Raw genomic sequence first — 14,831 nt, forward strand, 5'->3', positions numbered from 1 at the left:
CACTGGCAACCATATAATGCCAATGCTGAAAGTTCCGCTTTTCGCCGGTTCTGCAGTTTCAGCGTTTTTGTGATGCGTTTTTCCCTGTTATAAACCATTTCGCGGTCAGGCGTCTATTTCCGCGTTAAAGAGGTGACACTAGAGAATATGGAAGGCGATGCAAGTAGCAGAGGTGCAAATGGCGAAGGTACGTTTGAATCAGTTGCATGCCTGCCAGCCAGCGTGTAATCCATCCTCAAGATTACCGGACCACGACTGACCTATCGATCTCGCTTTGACGCTTCCCATGACATGCCGCCCTATTTCTTGTCGCTTTCTTTTTCTATACTATCTTCTTTACTTTCATTCAGTGTGCATGCCTCCTCTTAACATCGCCTAGGCCAAGGTGGGTGTCAGATTCCATAGACTACTCCTTGTCGCTTTGACATCTTCCTGTCTTTTCATTGTATCGCATTTTTTGTGGTGTATTGAACTGATAAAATTGCTAATAAACCAATGATGATGATGATGATGTTGAATGCTCAACTAGCATCATTTATCGTTAAGTGTGTGTATCGAAACAAGAAACCCAGGTTGGAATCCCGGTACGTTTAGCGCAATATCTTTGGTGTGCCAAGACGGTTCTCGGCGTCACACCTGTGTGCAGTCAGTAGAATCTTTGGTGTGCACGGGACACCGATTCCATATTGGCAAGAAACAACCAAATTTTACGTGTCTATCTTAGCTATACCTCCTTCGTTCACGCAAGTCTAATATGTAGGGCAAGTTATTGTTGCACCAAAATCGTGAGAAGGTTGCATTCATGTTATGCACAAATTTTTTAAATTATTGCACAACAATCTCTCCAGATTGAAAGTTACTAATATATTACTCGAATGACTACATGAGACATTCTTGTGGCAATTCTTACTGAGTCAGTATGGAATCTCGGGTGATTTTTTGAAATAAATACTGTGTGACAGGAGCTTTTTTCGCGTGACAGAGCCAACTTTGCGGCGTGACAAGTGAGGTTACTGATTTCAAAGGACTATGCTAAGTCAGTGAAAAGAGATCAGATGCGTATGGTTAGCAACTGGCAAAGTGCAAGTACTTCACCTACAGTACCTCAACGGCTCCTGGCCAAGGGGTTAGGTCAAAACATTATATACCACATACTAACTGGAATATAGCATTTGTGGTGACTGAGAACATCAACTTTTTTTAAAAAATTTTTATAAAAAAAATAAAATCAACGACCCGTGACGGTGTGACCGCATGCAATAGGCGACCAAGTCAGAGTGATCCTGCGTGCCGTTGACACGGATTCCATCCCTAAGCTAAGCCTGTCCTCTTGACAGTTGACAGATATGGCTTGGTTGCTGGCTCTGGGGTTGTTGAGATTCTAGCTTGCAAGCCAACTGTTCCATTATAGATAACATTGCCATGCAGATAAATCCATCATGTAGCTCTTTGTTTTACAAATCAAAGAGAATGGAACAATGAGTAGTTCTTTTGTTTTTTTAATCACTCCTTTACATTTCGCACAATACATGATACAAGTTGCATGAAAATTAGAAAGACGTTGCAGTATAAAATGACTACAAACAGTTCCGAGTAGGTCTGTTTAGGGAGCTGTCGGAAGCTGTAAAAAAAAAATTGCAAAAGTTGCAAAAACTTACCCTTCAAAATCAGGCAGGCTATAAGCCTATTGCAGTTATCTCCCACTCTCATAAATTTGTAAGATTTCGTACTGGTTTCTAGGACATAGGTTCCCAACAGACAGTCAACACTACACATGGGTCGCTTGTCACTTTTTTCAGACACATTGTATCATGAGCCAGAAGAGAACCATGATTATATGGTAGCCTAATTAAATACGTGAAGACATCACAAAACTTGAAAATATGTACGGTAGGGTGGTTATGAAATAACAATTTTTTTCAGATTTTCGCGGCTATTAGCTGAAATGGATGAGTTGACTAATAGAGTGTTGCACATGAAATTTGACGAGATGCCGACTAGTTGCACTGAAGCTATCAGAGTTGGAAAACTTCGAATTTTGAACAACCCCAATGTACACCATGGTCCATGTCCCATGTCGACTTGACTCGAGTCAAAATTATAGTGACATTGGCTTGTGAATCGGAACCTTGCGACTTCGTTCCAAGCCTGCTCTGCCGATGCATGAAAGTGTTTATTACATTGCTGGTAGCCTAATGAGAGATCCTTCGTTTTCAGCGCCTGGAACCTCTACCACCACTCGAGTTGATGTGGAGCGACAAGTTAGCGGGTTTAAAGAAGGAGCTTCATATCGTAATACTTTAGACATATTTTCATTATGTAATTATGTATTTGTACAAATAACTTGAGCTGAGCAAATCAAGTACCTGATTAATTTGATGCGATTGTAACTCATTGAGTATGAATGATATGGAAAGCTCCGATACAGGGGTCGACAACTCAAAACGAGTTGATCACCACTTCACAGAGATATCATTTCCATTAACGTATGTGGCTTCGTACTTCACGCTTTGGATGCTGTGATTTGACTTTCAGGGGTTTCTATGCTTAAGATCTCGAACCATAATTTTTGTTGATAACATAATTGTTGATAACATAATTCTCTTGGTGTGTATCATTTCAGTTCTAGATAAAACAGTGTCTTACTACTCGACTCGAATCATTAGAATGAATACTCCATTCGAATTCGAGTACTCGAATGGAATCATTGTACTCAGCCATACAAATATTCAAAATTGACACCGGTGTTTCCATCTTGCTTTGTATGACATCAATATTGCTAGTATTTTTGTATCCATCTTTTTACTATTTCTCAGAAATCAGCGGGGGGAATTTTCCGAATGCTGTCATTGGAACAAGTAAGGAACTTTTCTGTATAACGTTTTGAATTGAAGCTGAATTTGACAGAACTGTTTATTCACACGGAATTCTCAAAAAGTCCCAGATTTTCAATTTTATGGAGCACACGTTTTTATGCTTTTATAATTGTGAAGCTAATCCATCAAGTATGTGCCAAAGAGCACTGAACTGATGATCAAATGAGCATTATAGCAGGGGTGGGTAACATCACCCGTCGGCGGGCCGGATTGCAGAATATGAACATACCTTAATCGCGTATTTATCCACCTGTGCAAGGAATCGATTGTATTTAATGTAAACTTTATGTTTAAAGCATAGAGACCAAAAACAGTATTTAATGAATTTATTTACATCAGAAGTCGATCAGACATCTGTGGTCGTTCAATGTTGTCAACTAGTTTTTTGAACTCTGGTTGTATGTCGTATGCTGAAACTCTTAGTAAAGACTGCACGCGGACATCAGTTATATTGGAACGCAGCCTTCCTCGTTAATGTTCGTGGCAGTGTTGGGATCAAGTCACTACCTTCGAGTCACAAGTCATCTCGAGTCATTCCACATTTTGACTCGAGTCAAGTCAAGTCACTCGATTTTGGAGGTGACTTGAGTCAATTCGAGTCAAAGTCAAGTCACGAGTCGAGTCAAGTTGAAATTTCAAAGTACCAGACATGATTCACAGTCATTACATTTTGCTAACTGTTTTAAATACAGATTAAGTATCCATTTATTCTGAATCGATGAACGAATAAAGAGTTGATTATGCGCGCGAAAGGCGCTGTATCGCTCACGCATACGTAGATCTGCTCAACTACGCCAGTATAGCGGTATAGCCTCAGTCTTTGAATATCAGCCAAAATACAGGATAACATACGAAACCTCAGAAACTTTGAAAATGATATAGTTTGATACCGTACCCACCTACATATCCATGATATACAATTATTAACGTATGAGCGATTTTCGTTTGATTTGAATTATATGCAAGAGGGTTGGTTGAGGTGAGCAAGTTTACGAGAACGTAAGCTGTTGTATAAGCTCCGATCACTGTGTTTGCGATCAATTTATTTGTGATATATCAATGGAGGTTCGGTAAAACGCACAATCATTTATTCATTGGTTGGCAATCCGAACTTACAGAAGATACAACGATTTAGTCGACATCGATTACTTGATGACTTCTGACTCGTTAATTTTACTTCGAGTCACGAGTAAAACTGCATTTCTGAAGCGTCAAGTCAAGCCATTTTCCCAAGGTGGCTCGAGTCATCCCAACATTGGTTCATGGTCGACAATGTATGTAAATCCGAATAGAGCGAGTAGTTTAATGTCAATCTTTCTCAAGTTGGCAAACTTGGATTCATTATGCGACGCATAAAATTTATTGTCAATACTTTGAGAATAAAATTTCACCTTCAGAGTAAAACTCTCGGCGGGCCGTATGTTGCCCGCCCCGCCATTATAGGGTTGTTCAAAAATTACTTTTTTCATGATTCTGGGGATTCACTGATTAAATTGTTAGGATGCCTAAGAAACGTTGCACACAAAATTTGGCTCAATTCCAACCAGTAGAAGCCGACACAGAGCCAATTTGAATTTATTATAACAAAATTATTAAAATGTTCTTACATTTTACTGTCAACCTCGTGAACTTGTTGAGTTGTCCACAAAAACCATTCAAAACAAATTTGAAGCAAATCCATCTCGTAGAAGCAAAGTTATTTGAGTTTTTCATTCGTAATTCTGGGACTATCAACCGTCCAATGCTATTTTCGCAAATCCCAAACTTTCAATTGCAATAACTTTGCTTCTACCGGTTGAAAGTGAGCAAAATTGTTATGCATCAAAGCATCATTCTTCCAGGCAACTTTCTTGGGGTGGTCAGTAAAATTTGAAATTTTCTTGATTTGAAAAAAAAAACTAAAGTCAAAAACTTCAATTGGCTCTGCGTTCGGCTCCTACTGGTTGGAATTGAGCCAAATTTGGTGAACAGCGTTTCAATCAGTGAATCCTCGGAATATGGAAAAAAAGTGGTTTTTAAGCAACACAATTGAGCATGCAGCGAACAGAGGGGTCAAAGTAGTCAACGTTGCAACTACAGTAGGGGTAAAAGTCTCGCTGTAAATTTATACTTGATCACGAGTGAAAGTGACAATCTCCAACACATGACAAATGTAGCCTACTTCAAGTAAATGTGGAAGATGAGGATACAAAAAGTAGGCTAATTGTGTAAGTATTTTTGAAAATTGACGTAAAATGAACAATGACACTATAACTAGGTGCGGGCTTTGAAATTTATCCAGTTACCGTGATACTGGGGCTCTTTTGACCGTCAAGACAATTTCACTCGTAAAAGGGTGGCGAGTACATCTACTACACAGCTACTTACTAGCTCAAAATTTATAAGGGGACTAGAACCAATAAAATTTAAAAGTGTATTTGAAAAGCTATCAAAATATTAATATTAACATGGGAGGCTACATCTATTCTTACGTTATGGCCATATCTCACCAAAAATTGAGTAAAAATTGCGAAATTTCAATTTTACTGTTCATAAGGTTAGTATCGTTCTTTACTGCGAAAATGTTCAATAGTGTTCTTCTCCGTCGTAAAATTTCCTTCATCAGAAACCGAAAATTTGTACAAAGTATTTGTCGTGAATGACTCACTCATGGTTTTTTCGAAAGCCAACATCCATATCTATATTTTAGTAATTATTGTTTGGTTCAGGTAGCCTATAGCCTACCCTGGTCTGAGTTACAGAGCCTCTCAGCAAACTTACGACAAATGGTGGAAAACCACTGACTTAGATAAAGGAATCAATCAGTACCTCACTTGTGCCTGATATACAAGTTATCAATGCATAGTTTGGCTTCTTGACCTTTCTGCATAAGACCACCTGTAGTTTATCTGTTTATCTGATGCGTGTTTTCATACCCGATTTGTAAAATCATGTTTGATGAAATCATATATAACTTCTGTCCAAGTTTGTAGTTCAAGAGCATTTGTTTTCTTTTATTCAAAATTTTTTCTGATTCTGATATTTGTTTTCATTTCAGAAATTGAGAATAACACCTATATTTACCCTCCTCCAGGTAAGTTGTGCATAAGACGATCTCCAGCCCTTGAGGGTTGCTCTATTGGGTTTGATTAGAAATGTTACATGCAATATTCACTTTCTTGTTTGACGTCGGTCAGTATGCTTTCATTATAGATGTGTGTTTTCAGAAGTTTTTGGTAAATTACAACAAGTTATTGCATCATATAATATATTTATGTTGGATTCCGAATATTTTTGCCCGACACTCATCAGGGGTGATCGATTGTAATCATCAATCGTGTTGTATTGTGACGCAACAAATTCAACCGCCAACCCAACCTTTGCGCGCGGAGAGTATTGAGATGCCCATTCTTGTGTAACAGTGAGATTTTAGGCCAAACTTTCTTGGGTTTGATCTGGAAACAACATAAATAGGTGCCAGACATTTGGAGCTTTGCGTTTGGATGCCTATGCCAAATTCGCGTACTTTGCAGAATCGGCGATGGGCAATGTGACTCAGTAAAACTAAAATGCGGGAGGTGTTACCGTATAGCACTGTACTCTGTCCATGATGACCTGGAGGAGAAATCTGCTTTTAATGACATTGACGAAAATAAGTGTTTTATTCGTATATCTGGCTTCGCTTTCAGTGGCTTTATAGAGCTTGAATTATTTCCACACTAATGATTTTTTGTTGTCATTTGAGGTGTAGTTTTACCTTCGATCCGTGCATTTGAATTGGCGGTAGTTCTAGTTCAAGTTGCGAGTTTTGAAAAGTGAGTAGTTTGTGCAATTGTGTCTGCTCCTTTCTGAACATTCGGTGACAGTTACTGTTTTTTATGTGTTTTGCTGTAATTTAAGTGATTTGTTGCAGACCCAGAGCAGAGCAGAGACCCAAAGGATGTCTCTTCTGCCAAAGGGCCAAAGGGTGAGTTTGCGTCTACTAGGGCTGGCTCTGTGATGCTCGAATCTGAATTGAGTATCAATTGAAATAATTAGAGTTTAGTAGTGAGAGATTAAATCTTCAACTGAAATTGTAGTTTCCATTATGGAAACCTTACAACCTCGATTGGCCGTATCACGGAATATGAAACATGCAGTGGGCCTACAAAGCTACACTAGGGTTGCTTTTTCCGGACCCCAGAGATTCACTGATCAGATTGTTAGGTTGCCTATAAAAACACTGCACACCAAATTTGGTTCGAGTCCTGCCAGTAGAAGCCGACGCAGAGCCAATTGAAATCTATTATAAAAAATTTCATTTTTCAAACTTTTACTGTGAACACTGTGAAATTGTTTAGTTGTCTACAAAAAAACGATGCAAAACAAATTTGACGCGATTCCAACCCATACAAGCAAAGTTAGTTGACTTTTTCATTGATAATTCTGGGTTCTCTCATCGTCAATCCTATTTTTGCGGATTTATAACTTACAGCCGCAATAATTTCGCTTCTGCCAGTTGGAATTGAGCAAAAAATTGTTGTGGATCATTATTTTAGGCAACCTAATAATTCTGTGGGATGTGTTGACGGTAAAATTTATTTTTTCTATTTTTTATAATAAATTCAAAATATTCAACGGACTCTGCGTTGGCTGTTTTTGGTTAGAATCGAGCCAAATTTGGTGTGCAGTGTTTATTCGGCAACCTAACTATATAATCAGTGAATCCCTGGAATCTGGAAAAAAAAGGTAATTTTCGAACATCTCTACGGAAACGGCATATCCATGAAGTCGCGATCGACCCCAAAGCATTGACACAAAGTGCACTGAAATAGGCATGTTCAATGAATACCTAAAAATCGTGAACATAATTTACAACTGGCATTATATTATTGCCGGTTCCATAAAAGGTGCATATGTGAACTTAACACGTTCTTCATAGGCCTACTACTGAATAGTGTAGGGCTATAGGCTGTTCATATTATAATGAACCCGAATATTTTCGGAGGTCATCGTCAGCAACTAGTAGAGAACTGGAAGAACATCGTATATCAACTATGCTATTCAATGGTATGTTGAAGTTCTATAGACAGTCTATACTTCCATGAAGATCTTCATAAGTCATACTCTGTTACATCATCGTAACGAGTGATACACGAACACTCCCCTCGGAGCTTGATACTCGTTTCAGAATTGAAGCGTTCAAGTTTTCATTCAAGTTTTCTCGATTTTCACGTCCTTTATCCGTTTGTCTTTAGGTAGCTGTAAACTGACCGACAATATATTCGTGTACACCGGGGCTAAATGCATCTCGAAAAAGCACGGTGTTGTATACCCCGGAGTTCAAATTATGGGAGAGTTTTGCGGGGATCGCGAAATAGCCGTCAAAATGCTCCCACACTCGAAGAAAAAAGAGAGAGAAGCTAAGAACCTCTTGAAACTGACTACGCACGGTAACGTTGTCCAGATAATACACGCAGACTCAGTCCCGAGCCTGGTAGAAAAGAGATTATACATCGCAATGGAGCTATGCTCTGAATTAACTTTGGAAAGCTACATGGAAAACAGGCGTCTTAAGAAAATTCCGTTCTCTACCGCCCAGGCATTGGAGTTTTCAAGACAAATCATAGACGGATTGGGTCACATTCATTCGAAGGGCATAGTTCACAGAGATTTAAAACCTAGCAGCGTTCTCTTCTCCTTAGACGGAAAGTGTTTGAAAATAATTGATTTCGGACTTAGCAAGGATCTCACCGCTGGATTGACCGTGAATAGCGTTAGCACTAAAATTGGTATTGATGGATTCCGGGCGCCAGAGATGTACACTAAGAAGAACAAGTACAAGAAAGCGTCCGATGTTTTTTCACTCGGTATTTTGTTGTATTATATCTGGAGTTACGGGCGTCACCCGTTCGGTGATGATGGGACTTTGTGGGCTCACAACATCAGAACCAGGAAGAATTTCGGACTTGACAAGTTACTTATCCCCAACGAAGAGGAGGCGAGAGAGCTTCTAATGAAAATGATGGAAAACGATTTCGAGAAGAGGTGTACCATTGAAGATGTGAAAGATCACGGTTATATTCGTCAAGGTTTGATTTTTTGCTTGTTTCCAGACACTATGATAGGACTAAATGATAGTAACCTAGTTATCGAATTAGACTAATTGACGTGAAATCTAATTCTCGTCTAAATTGTGAAATGTTTTCATGCTCTCCTTTTAATTCAAATCCAATTTTTGGATTCCCCGAAACTGCTACATCAGAACTGTACAGTGCGAAACTAACCGAGCTTGAAGTGCAGACATGCGTTGTTCCCATAGCCATGAGATCGAATTCTGATTTGATATGTACTGAACTTGATTTTTGTCTTTTTGTTGTAATTCTGATGTTAATTTAATTTCCAAGTTTTTGCGTTCGAATTTGTTCCTTTCAATAACGTTCACCATCCCGAAGAGAGTCGGGTATCAAGAAAAAAAGAAGATTAACGCGCGGTTTAGTAGCTTATCGGAGACAGGGTTGCATTTAAGACAAACGGTGTTTTAAAACACTTTGTTGTAAAATTATGCCATAATTGTGTGAATACTTTCTAAAAAACATGTTTTATGAGCCTACGGACAATTACCACCCGATATTGCCGACGTATATCGATATGGGATGGTTGGAACCCTCGAAATAGTCGGTTCACTCGGTTGAACAGCATTAGTACAGATATTTCGTCGAAGGAGCTATACTTACCCTGTATTTTCCATTGTCAATGTCAATCCGCTATGACGTCACAATTGAATGTTCGTGACGTCATGTGTTGTTTGTTATAAACAAGGGCCTTGTTTTAAACATGTTTGTTTTGAATTGATTTTTGTTTTAAATGCAACCCTAATCGGAGGAGTACTTTCTAAAGGGCTCATGTTCTCGACCAATGACTAAGGTAATGACACCGCAAATATGCGCAAAAATTTATTCAGTTACTGTGATACAGGGACTATTTTGTCCTGTTTTATTTCTAAATGGAAAGTAGTGAATTACATTTGTAACGCATGTTGGTAGATGGATGCGTTAATGTTAGGCTGCGTCCCTAGCTCTGTGTGGCTTGGTAAAATAACCATGATGTTTTGCTAACTTCACTAGCAGGGCTGCATCAACCAAGTGTATGCATTCACCGCATGATTTTTCTCGTAATGACGACTCAAATTATATTCCTAAAACACGGAGACCCTCTAAAAATACTGGTTCACTTCATTAAACAAATGTGTAATACTCTAAATCTTGTTAAAATGTTTGCCTTCACCTGCAACTTTCATTGCTTGCTATAACATCGTTAGTGAGTAATTAGTTTACGTAATCACGGAACATAAATATACTAGACTTCAATGTAAACGCATTTCCGGATTAGTTTACACACTAGTTTTTGTCTACGCGCCAACATTAATGGATTTAATGGTCTAAATTCCAAGGAACTTTCGTGGGGTGCTCAATCACATCACGAGCCTCACACTGCCCAGGTATGCCTTACAGAAAGAGGTGGTCTGGTTAGCCTAGGTATTCTAGGCCTAGTTTCACCTGAGTGCAACTGCTAAGTAGAAGCCGTATAAAATCATAACCACTTGAATCGTTAGGCAAATCTTAGCGGATTAGGCCTGCTCTGTTAAAAGTAGAACTACGTCATTACTCGTTACTGACCTCCGTGTCGGGTCACTGTTTTCCAGTGTCATTGCTTCTAACGTACAGTTTGTTTTTGAATAGCCATCGGCACTGCTCTCACATCAGTTATGGACCAAGTCTGGAGCGGAGCTGTGAAGGTGATCTTGATCGTTTTGAGTTTGATAGCCCGGTATGCTCGCTGTCGCAGCGTCATGATTAGATACGCGATATTTGATAACGCCAAGAACTACCACTTTCACCGATAACTAGAGCTGGGTAAAATTTATTTCTATTAAATAGTATGTCAACTATTCGAATATCACTCATTATGAAGTATATGGAAAGTGGAAATATGTACCTTCTACACCACCACAAAGAATATAATGTCACATGCCGCATCAAATTATATTCAATTTTGTATTTTTCGACGATGCCTATTTCATTGCACTGTGTGACAAATGCTGCGGATTAGGGGTGTTCAAAAATGACTTTTGTTCTCAAATTCTACTGGCTACTTGATAAAATTGTTAGGTTACCTAATTGAAGCCTGCACACCAAATTTGGTTCAATTCCAACCCGTAGCCGCACTACTACAGGAGTTGAAAGTTCTCTATTTATTACATAAAAATGAGTAAAAAAATTTCAAAATTTTCTGTTCAGGACGAAATTGTTAGGTTGTCTACAGAAACGATGCTCACCAAATTCGGCTCAATTCCAATCAGCTGAAGCGCAGATGTTGCCGTCGAAAAATTTTGGATTTGAATATAATAGTATTTACGGTGACCGATTCTCTAATTGTTTATTGTAGTTGAGCCCACCGTAAATACTATTTTATTCAAATCCCAATTTTTCGACATCCATAACTCCGCTTCTGCTGATTGGAATTGAGCCAAATTTGCTGAACATTGTTTCTATAGACAACCAAACATTTGAAATGAGGCGAAAAGAAAATTTTGAAATTTTTCTAGTGAATAAAACACTTTCTTCTCCTGTAGCAATGCGGCTACTGGTTGGAATTGAACCAAATTTGGTGCGCAGGCCTCAATTAGGTAACCTAACAATTTTATCAAGTAGCCAGTAGAATTTGAGAAAAAAGTCATTTTTGAACACTCCTACTGCGGATTGATCACAACTAGACGGATATGTCATTTCCACTAACTCATGTAACTTTGCACATGTTTCGTATACCGCGTTACTACCAATCAAGGTTTGAGGTTTTCACAGTGAAAAATAGTATCGAAACTTGATTCTCGTGGAGAAATTCACTCTTAGTGGTCGGGAGCGTATCATTTCAGTTCTCGAAGATATCCTCTCTCGTTTCCCGACTCGGCGCGTTAGAATTAATACACGTTTCCGATTCGAGCACGCGAATCGCTTTTCCCAGCCTTGCATATTTTCCCAACTCGGTAAAACTAATGCCGCGCATGTAATCTGCATCTATTTTGGATTCGGATGTTGATTTGTTCCGACAATCCGTTGCTATTGTAGGTGGGCGGCAGCGATGATACAAGTCCGTTTGCTTGTGAATTATATGACAGGAAGGAGCAGAACGTTTTGGATCTGAAGGATAAAGATGCTCGGCTGCACATGCTGTATGTGCCTCGTCCCACGATGGTGAGTAGGCATACCAGAGTCGAAAAACTGGAAGATTTTCAGCATTTCCAAATTAGATTTGAGTTGGAATTATAGCTACACAGTTTTTTTTTTTCGAAATTAAGACTAGAATTAGAATGATAGCTTAGAATGACAGTTTTTTTTTTTAACTTGGATTAAAAACTTGAAAATTGCGTTGAGTTCAGCTCATATCAAACCAGAGTTGATTCTTATAAGCACAAGAATGGCAAATGTCTGTACGGCAAGATTGGCTCGTTCCGCACGATACAGTTCTCCTGTAGCATTTTAAGGAGAACCAGAAATTAAAACAGAATCAAAATGAGAACATAGAAACATTTCAAAAATTTTATCAGGATTAGATTACTGGCATTTCGCTCAAATTACTCCAATTAGAAAACTAGAATTATATTGTCGTCCAACTCTGGTTTATATGCACCGTATTCAGAATTGTGTCATATAGTAGGTCTATCACCTCCAGGCGCGCAGCCAACCGGAACAAAGAAGGGGTTTGTAAATAATGGGAGGGGTTTAGCTTTTTTCTCTAAAATACCAATATAGCATCAATTCTTTAGGGTCAAATACATGTGGAAATTAAGATTAGAGAAACTTGTTGTGTTGACGAACTTGCGCGCGTATGATCAACTCAGGGTTGTAACCAAGTCACAAGTCAATCTCACTAAATTATTGTTTTGACACGAGACGAGTCATTTTCAATTCTCCACCGAGTCAAGTCCGAGTCCAAGTCACGGAGTAGAATGTCGAGTCCGAGTCATACTGTTTTGACTCGAGTCCGAGTCCAAGTCCAAGCCATTGTTTTGACTGTTCAGTTCCGAGTTAATGTCATGTGAAACCCACTTTTTACAACTCTGCTCGGTGATATCGAATACTTCCCATTCATATTATACTAATTCTCCTCATTTTTATAGTTTCTGTTAGCATTTTCAAGTATCAGTACTGATAGATGAAATAGTAATAGTGTGATAACTTTACTATTCTTCAAAATCACAATGAAATGCTTGTCTTGGCAGACCCATTCTCGAGTAATATGACTTGGTTTGAGTCATGCGCAATGTTTCGAGTACAAGTCGAGTCAATACGCAAATTGACCCGAGTCGAGACGAGTCACTTTTCAATTTTAAGAAAATTACTCCAGTCAAGTCGAGTCATTACAACCCTGGATTAACATAAGTTTACTTAAGTTTACAAGAGAGTCCGGGAGTGCCGTCAATTAGCCAGTCTCCGAACCCTCGTGAGCAACGAAAGACGGATTTTCGTAAATCAAAATGTCCAAAGTCGGTTGTGGCTAATGTCACCAATTTCAGGTTTCGACCCGCAATAACCCCTTCTGGCTACGCGCCTGATCATGAAATTTGAAATATTGAATATGGGTGTCAAAATTCTCGGAAAATCATTGAAAAGTGTATCTCCACCTCCTGTATATTAAAGCATTGTCTGCGAATGGTTTTCGTGTGAACCCTGGTTAAGATGCACAGATCTATAAGTAACTTTTTCAGTGCCGACTCTCAAATCTATTTAGAAAGATGTATTCGACGGCATTGATGCAGTTCCTCCAAACGGATACCTTGCCGTTTCTAAAGACGTCTACCAGAAGCGAATGCAGGGCATGCTCACCAGAAAGGTATTGTGATGTCAACCAACTACTGGTGTTTTAAGGACTTTGAGTTCTAGTTTCTGATTTTAAAAAGTGAATAATAGTTTTAGTTCTAGTTCCTGATTTTAAAAAGTGAGTAGTTCTAATTGTAGTTCTAGTTTCGAATTTTATAAAGTGAGTAATTCTAGTTCTACTTGCTTATTTTGAAAAATGAGTAGTTCTGGTTTCTGATTTTAAAAAGTGAGTAGTTCTAATTGTAGTTCCGGTTGCGAATCTTTAAAACTAAGTAGTTCTAGTTCTAGTTTCTGATTTCGATAATCGATTGCCGGTAGTTCTAGTTTTATTTTCTGATTTGGAAAAGACAGTAGTTCTAGTTCTAGTTGTAGTTGTGGATTTTGAACAATGAGTAGTTTAAAAAGTGAATAATAGTTTTCATTCTAGTTCCTGATTTTATGGAGTGACTAGTTCTAAATGCAGTTCTGGTTTCGATTTTGTAAAGTGTGTAATTCTAGTTCTGCTTGCTGATATCGAAAAATGAGTACCGTAAACCGGGGTAACTCTGGACAATTTTCAACAATTCCGTTTGGTATCTCAGAAATGCTGGGGTGTAGGGGAGGCAAGTTTTGTGTTTTTAGGGGTCATGGAGCATAGATTAGAATTACCTAATCCAAAACTTCATGGTCATAAATAAGTACCTTATTTTTGTAAATTATCCGTGTCCAAAGTTATCCCTGCATGTGGGGTAACTTTGGACAATGTAGGTTTTTGTATGCCTTTACACTCAATTGTTTATGAAACCTCGTAAATGAGGCTTATTTGGTAAGAGTTGATGAGAGCAGTGGTTAAAACTGAAACAAAATAGTATATGTCTGGCCTATTGCATGATTTTTACCTAATCCCCCCCCCCCCCCAAAAAAAAATAGGTAGTTTATGAAGGCTAATGGGCCCTTATTCATCTCTTATCTCAATTTTCCCTCATGCCTTCGCCAATTGGGACTTATAAATAACGTATGGTGATAAGGGATATCCCACTGGCAGCGTCAGCAATCGACAGCAAACGTTAAACATGTTAACGTGATTTATTGCTGATTTCAAATATATTACTGTTCTTTAAAAGATACACTTTCCCTT

General features: G+C 38.6%; 1 protein-coding gene across 1 annotated transcript in view; it reads left to right on the top strand.

Annotated features, from left to right (window-relative positions):
- Positions 1-14,831, top strand: part of LOC145452007 (uncharacterized) — a 20,818-nt gene continuing 5,987 nt past the window's right edge. The window contains exons 1-9 of the mRNA XM_080330227.1: positions 1-187; positions 2,218-2,292; positions 2,817-2,858; positions 5,914-5,949; positions 6,769-6,822; positions 8,093-8,926; positions 10,577-10,632; positions 11,963-12,088; positions 13,626-13,727. Of these exons, the coding sequence (XP_080186353.1) occupies positions 148-187; positions 2,218-2,292; positions 2,817-2,858; positions 5,914-5,949; positions 6,769-6,822; positions 8,093-8,926; positions 10,577-10,632; positions 11,963-12,088; positions 13,626-13,727 (1,365 nt within the window). The 5' untranslated portion in view covers positions 1-147. The remainder of the gene's footprint in view (positions 188-2,217; positions 2,293-2,816; positions 2,859-5,913; positions 5,950-6,768; positions 6,823-8,092; positions 8,927-10,576; positions 10,633-11,962; positions 12,089-13,625; positions 13,728-14,831) is intronic.

Source organism: Botryllus schlosseri, chromosome 12, assembly GCF_051294905.1.
Source record: "Botryllus schlosseri isolate E-star chromosome 12, Bs_hap1, whole genome shotgun sequence".
In the NCBI taxonomy this organism is placed as follows: domain Eukaryota; kingdom Metazoa; phylum Chordata; class Ascidiacea; order Stolidobranchia; family Styelidae; genus Botryllus; species Botryllus schlosseri.